This window comes from Macrobrachium nipponense, chromosome 20 (assembly GCF_015104395.2).
Source record: "Macrobrachium nipponense isolate FS-2020 chromosome 20, ASM1510439v2, whole genome shotgun sequence".
NCBI lineage: Eukaryota > Metazoa > Arthropoda > Malacostraca > Decapoda > Palaemonidae > Macrobrachium > Macrobrachium nipponense.
Genome location: NC_061089.1, coordinates 73,060,124 through 73,067,273, shown reverse-complemented (window position 1 = coordinate 73,067,273; position 7,150 = coordinate 73,060,124). Strand labels below are relative to the sequence as shown.

The 7,150-nt window shown below is 36.2% G+C and overlaps 2 protein-coding genes across 2 annotated transcripts in view; one reads left to right on the top strand and one right to left on the bottom strand.

Annotated features, from left to right (window-relative positions):
- Positions 1–5,210, bottom strand: part of LOC135195522 (uncharacterized) — a 7,687-nt gene extending 2,477 nt beyond the window's left edge. Inside the window, exon 1 of the mRNA XM_064221765.1 lies at positions 5,117–5,210. Within this exon, the coding sequence (XP_064077835.1) occupies positions 5,117–5,210 (94 nt within the window). The remainder of the gene's footprint in view (positions 1–5,116) is intronic.
- LOC135195050 (kalirin-like) overlaps positions 1–7,150 on the top strand; it is a 1,052,038-nt gene that overhangs the window by 229,524 nt on the left and 815,364 nt on the right.

Genomic DNA, 7,150 nt, shown 5'->3' with positions numbered 1-7,150 from the left:
TTTCGCCAGTGAAATCCTTTGTTCGCATTTAAAAAAAAACCCTGGTGTACAATTAAAGTATCGAGTATTGCAATGGATTGTTTTCCCTGTGATATGACATTTAGTTAAAATTGCTGGAAATGGAGGGAAAACAGTTTTTTTTTTTCGGAGATCTGAAACATATGAACTTTCAGACTGATCGTAGTTTCCGTAGAAGTCAGTGAAATAGATAGAAATGGCAGGCAAATACAAAGTAACTTACCATGGTTGATCGATTAAATAAACAAATCAGGCATTTCAGGTGAGACATGTAGAACGTGTCGTTCGTAATAATTAGCGGATATTGATTTTGGTGAACGAAAATTTACAAGGAAAAAGTGCGCTAAAGTATCATCGCGCAATCGAGTTTTCTGTACAGCGTATAATCACGGCCACCGAAAACAGATCTGTATTTCGGTGGTCTTGGTATAATGCTGTATGACCCGCAGCCCATGAAACTTTAGCCACGGCCCTGCTGCACGAGCATGGCTAACTTTAACCTTAAATAGAATATGAACTACAGATGCTAGAGGGCTGCAATTTGTTATGTTTGATGATTGGAGGGAGGGTGATCAGCATGCCAATTTGCAGCTCTCTAACCTCAGTAGTTTTTAAGATCTGAGGGCAAACAGAAAAAAGATGCGGACGGACAAACAAAGCCAACACAATAGTTTTCATTTCAGTAAAAAAAAAAAAAAAAAAAAACCAAAAAAAAAAAAAAAAAAAAAAAAAAAAAAAAAAAAAAAATATGGGGCAGCCCCGTTAGAGCTGAAGATCTGCTCAGTGGCCTGGTAAAAGTATTTTAATAATAATAATAGTAATGCGACTTATCTCTCTTTATTTTATTTTTTATTGTTCATTCCTCCTCCTCAACGGATTTATACGCTCTTAAAGTTATCTTTGTGTTGGCACACTGGCACAAGCACACCGGAAGTCATCGTTGACCTCCAAAATTATAATACCATAAAACATTTGCTTGCTCTCAGTCAATACCTGATGTGTTGCGTTTCAAGGTCATTTTGTTTCGCGCAAACACAAACTGATATATTTGCTATCGCTCCCCCACTCCATTTTTTATTACGTTTATATAGATGGCAGCATGATTATTAATTATTCTTTTTTCAGTTGTGTATGGTTTCTTGCGTTGCGCTGATTGTCTCTCCTGATTGGTCGTCGCTTAATTGTGTGTTGATTTATTGATTGTATGCTGGTATTTACGTATTTAGTCGGGCGATGTTTGGTTAGTTTTTTTTTTTAGTTTTTTTTTTTTTTTTTTTTTTTTTTTTTTTTTTTTTTTAGTTTTTTTTTTTACTTTGATGCAGTGTTGACTGTTTACCCGTAAATGTTATTATCTCTTTTTGTGGACAGTTATTGTGTATGATTTTGTTTATTATTATTATTATTATTATTATTATTATTATTATTATTATTATTATTATTATTATTATTATTATTATTACTGATTTTGTTTTGTGGTTCTTACCGGGTTCTGCTCCCCTCCCACAGTCTGTATGTATACGCATGAATATATATAAATAGATATATTTATACATGTGTATATGTATATTATATATATATATATATATATATATATATATATATATATATATATACATATATATATATATATATATATATATATATATATATATTTGTTCTGATCAGTCTTGCCTTCAATAAAGGGTCGTTAAGACCGAAAGACCTCGGCAGCTCTGTATTTTTTTTCCTCTGTGGCATTTACCTTTATTTATACATAGCATCACGTCTTATATATTTCGTGTTCAAGTTATTCATTTTTTAATACACACAAACACACAAACAAACAAACCAAATCTCATCTTTCGGTCCCTTTGTTGTCTGGGGTACAGAGAGTATCTGGGGACAGAGGGTATCACCCAAGACCTCAAGGTTTAGCTTGAGCCGCCGCTCGGACTTAAGAAGAGATTTCGCCCTTTGCTCTTCGGGAGTCCAAATTGATTCGTCTAGCTTCGCCTTTAGCTTTTATTGTTCGCTTACTCGGGGAGTAAGCCTACGAACTACTTTGTTCTTGTTGTTCTTGTTGTTGGAGGGGGTAGGAAAGGTTTATGGAAGACCCGATAAATGTCTGAAAAAGGTGTCTTGCGTTGAGTTCAAGATACAGGAATGTTAGGATGGGATATTTATGATTTATTTATTAGAATGAAAATGTAAGAAGTAAACAATGCGCATGTTAACCAGTACATAAAAATTATTTGTAATAAAATATAGCGTATTTATTTTAATTTTCGTTTTATGTAAGAAATAATGTGCGTGTTTAGCAGTACAGAAAAATGATCTCATATGAAATATAGCGTATTTATTTTAATTTTCATTGTTGAAACAACGTTCTATTTGACCGTAGATTTTAGCACGGGCCCCGAATAAGCTGGAGGTCGGATCACTCCTTGTTTTCTTTGTCATTCTTTTTATTGTAAGTTTAATTATTTTGTTACTAATTGATAGTGTTCTCTCTGTTTTTCCTTTTTAGTTTCTTGGGTGTTTTGGCCGTTTTTTTTAATGATTTATTTTTTTATAGGTATCCTCCGAAGAAGGTAGGGTGAATGAATTTTCGCTTTATTTTTTTTCTGAACATCAATATGGATTGCCTTTTAGGATAAGTGTCGGCTATATGATAGCCATTACTTAATTTTGGTAAATAAACGTAATAGTTTGAAGCCTCCAAAAGATTGATACTAGAAAACCCTACTTTTAGCTGGAGATTCAGAAAAAAAATGACATGACTCAGATTGTCGTAATTACATAGCAAAGAGGTGATTACAAAAGAACAGGAAGAAAAGAAAGGCTTGTGAGCGATTTAGCAGTAGTGCTTCCCAATCCTTGTTTAACAGCTCCCCCCCCCCCCTCACCTTCCCCTATGCACCTTCTCGTCCATTCCCCCTGCTCTAATCCCCTTCCATGGCCGTTCGAAATGGGGGGATCCCTAGTCGAGTAAACATGCGCCTGTCTAGCAACAGTGCAGCTGCTGCTGCCATGGCTCCAATTGTTGATGTTTTGCAGTTAGGGTACTGCTGCTGGTGCTGCTACTCTCTCTCTCTCTCTCTCTCTCTCTCTCTCTCTCTCTCTCTCTCCTTTTTCTTCTTCTTGAACTTCGTATACCCACACACAAACATATGTATATATAGTAATATATATGTGTGTGTGTGTGTGTGTAGATTTATGAATGTATGCATTCATATTCCATACATTCATAAATGCATAGAAACGTACACGAGAAAAGAGTGAGACTGTTAATATAGAAAGGCGTGGTTGAAGAAGTACTCATTCCAAACACACACCATCATACTTACATATATATATATTATTATATATATATATATATATATATATATATATATATATATATATTATATATATATATGTATATATATATATCATACGTAAATACATACACACATACAATAAATACATTCTCTTGTACTCCTTCCACATAGTGGTTTTACCTCCATCCCTTCCCCTCCGCGTATGTAAAAGGGGGCGTGGCCCCCCCTCAACTTCTTCCTTTTGATCGGATTCGTGTTCTCCCTCTTTCCTTGCTTCCTTCTCTTTCCCTCACTCGTAATTGGCTGGGACCATCCGGAGTTTCCAGTAGTTTATTTCATTGCATAAGGATGATTCGCTCTACTCCATTGTTCATTTTTGGCTCGTTAAGTTCGTGAGGCTTAAATCTTTGTTAGTTACGGTTTAGGTTTGTGAATCTGTTTGTTTGAGTTTGTTTTTGGGAGAGGCCCAGTCCTTCACGTGTGTTTGTTTCAAAATTTTAGATTGTGTTTACTTCAGTTGGAAATAATGTCATATTTTTTCGTCAATCACGTGTTGCATTTTATTAACCCGTTTCACAGTGTTTCTTTCAACTGGTTTTATGTAAAAAGGAAAAAAAGATATATATATATATATAACGCTTATATTGTGAAAATGCACAAATAAACACCTGGCTACTTTCAATATCATGATATTCGAAATACTTGAAAGTAACATATGCACATGCATGTTCTCATGTTCTCCACCCAACTTATGCACCAAACCAATTGCATATTAGCCAATGCTTCCTTAAGGCGTCTTAGATAAATTGCTTTGAAGTCATTCATATCTTTCAATCTGGTGGCAATGTCTCTCGACAATGACGACGTTCAATAGGCCATGTGCGCTGCGAGAAGACTACTACCTCCTCCTCCCCGTGGCACTTGCCATTCGTTTGATGTCGAGAGCAAATCTGAGGTTACGTCATGCAACGGGATTTGGCTCAAAGGACGCTGGGTAGGATAATTATTTTACTTAATTTAAATTGCGTCGTGTGATTATATTTTTTAGTTAATAATTGAAACTGTGGTAATGACCCTAATTGGTGCTACGCCCCCAAATTACGTGCAGTCAGACGAGAGTTAACTTTATACTTGCTGCCAATCAAGATCTTGTCATGTGGGCATTTTGCTTGTGGCATGTTGTTGAATCACTGTTGGGCAAGAATGTTGATGGTTCTTTTTTTTAATGTTTATTTATTTATTTATTTATTTATATTAATTTCTACGGTCTCCTCTCAGGATGCCATTCGTTTTCAAGGATGGGTTTTCCCTGGCATATCACTACTATAACAAAATCAATTTGGCTCCGAACCTTTATGAGAGTAAATATTGATTGCCATACTGTGTAAAGAGAGTAATAAGAGCCAGTAATGCGCTGTATGCTCGTTTGTGTAAATATATTTGTATGCATGATTGTATATGTGTATACATGTGTATGCTTGAAATTGTCTTTGAAAAGAAGTGATGTCATTTTTCAAGATAATCAAAGCTCTCAGAGATATATATACGTATAATATATATATATATATATATATATATATATATATATATATATATATATATATATATATGTTGTGTGTATGAGAGAGAGAGAGAGAGAGAGAGAAAGAGAGAGAGAGAGAGAGAGAGAGAGAGAGGCAGGCAGGGACAGGGTTTGTATGCGTTGAATGTCTTTGATCCTGCACTGTAAACATACTCCTATGGTCACCTACCAGTATCAACAACCTAGGGGTCGTGTCCCTCTCCCTTCCCCACCCCACCCCCGTCCCCACCCACACCCCCACCCCCGTGTTCCTTTCCCCCATCTGTATCCGTCATGTTCCGGTTGCTTTTCCACATGGTAGGTCTCTCCATGGTTGAAGAGTATCCAGTGTACGAATAGCACACCGTGAGTCATGTAAGCGTTTATGCAGCTTAGGGAGAGAGAGAGAGAGAGAGAGAGAGAGAGAGGCAGGCAGGGACAGGGTTTGTATGCGTTGAATGTCTTTGATCCTGCACTGTAAACATACTCCTATGGTCACTACCAGTATCAACAACCTAGGGGTCGTGTCCCTCTTCCCTTCCCCACCCCCGTCCCCACCCACACCCCCACCCCCGTGTTCCTTTCCCCCATCTGTATCCGTCATGTTCCGGTTGCTTTTCCACATGGTAGGTCTCTACATGGTTGAAGAGTATCCAGTGTACGAATAGCACACCGGGAGTCATGTAAGCGTTTATGCAGCTTAGAGAGAGAGAGAGAGAGAGAGAGAGAGAGAGAGAGAAGGTGGTGGTGGTGACAGACCTGTTCTTGATAAAGTGCAGAATATATTAAGAAATGTACTTGTTGTGGGTGTCGTCCGATAGAAAAATTTATGCAGACAATGAGAGAGAGAGAGAGAGAGAGAGAGAGAGAGAGAGAGAGAGAGAGAGAGAGAGAGAGAGTGGTGGTGGTGGTGACAGACCTGTCTGGATAAAAGTGCAGAATATATTAAGAAATGTACTTGTTGAGGGTCTCGTTCCAATAGTAAATTTATGCAGACAGAGAGAGAGAGAGAGAGAGAGAGGGTGGTGACAGGCCTGCAGAATATATTAAGAAATCTACTTGCTGATGGTTTCGTCCAATAGTAAATTTATGCAGACAGAGAGAGAGAGAGAGAAGAGGAACGAGAAGAAGATGACCGGAGATAGAGGAAGAGGAGGAGAGAGAGAGGGAGGATAGTAGTAGTAGTTAGTAGTAGTAGGTAGTAGTTAGTAGTTAGTAGTAGTAGTGACAAGACCAGGTCAGGAATGAAAAGTACAAAATGTTTTTAAGAAATGTACTTACTTAAACTTTGTACCATCCCATAGCCAAATTTATTTCAAACATTGAAGGAGAGGTAGAGAGAGAGAGAGAGAGGTTGACGGTTTCTGAGGCTCCTTGTATATATAGTACATTCAGGGGCAAATCCCCACGAAAGATGGGTAACATGATTTGGATGCTCTTTCTCTGGCGACACAGAATCAGCATCTGTCAAAATGTCTTGCCTGGGTTGGGTTATCGCAACGATTGACAGGAGCATGACAGATCATTTTTAGTTCTTAGTTTTTATTTTATATTATTTATTTATTTTTAACGTCAGTTCCAAGAAAAAAAGGCCTGTAACGTAAAAACAACATCGCTAGATTTAACCGGCGAGGAGGGTTTAAAAAAAAAAAGATCTACGAAAGAGTCTATAAAAAAAACTCCATGATGAGGTTTTCCTAGAGTTTTCATTTATTTATTTATTCAATTTTAACGTTAGGGACAAGAAAAATGACTAAGATAAGAACCTCGGTAGATATAAATCCAGAAGGGGGTTTATATTATATATATATCTATATATATATATATATATATATATATATATATATGTGTGTGTGTGTGTGTGTGTGTATATAATAATATATATATATATATATAATATATATATAATATATATATATATATATATAAACCTGGGCGGGCTACATACAAAAAACGGGTAGTTGAAATTATATATATATATAATATATATATATATATATATATATATATATATTTCAACGTCAGTATCAAAAGAAATTGACTGTAAAATAACGAACATCCGTAAATGTAAACTGAGGAATAAATATATATATATATATATATATATATATATATATATACATATACTATATATATAACCTACGAGGTACGAATGGACGAGAAAAAACTCAGGTCCGATTGCTCGGTCAAGATCAGAATAAACACGACGATTAACTTTATTCTTAAGCAAACAAGTAGAGGGAGACCGCAATTCAATCACTCTCTCTCTCTC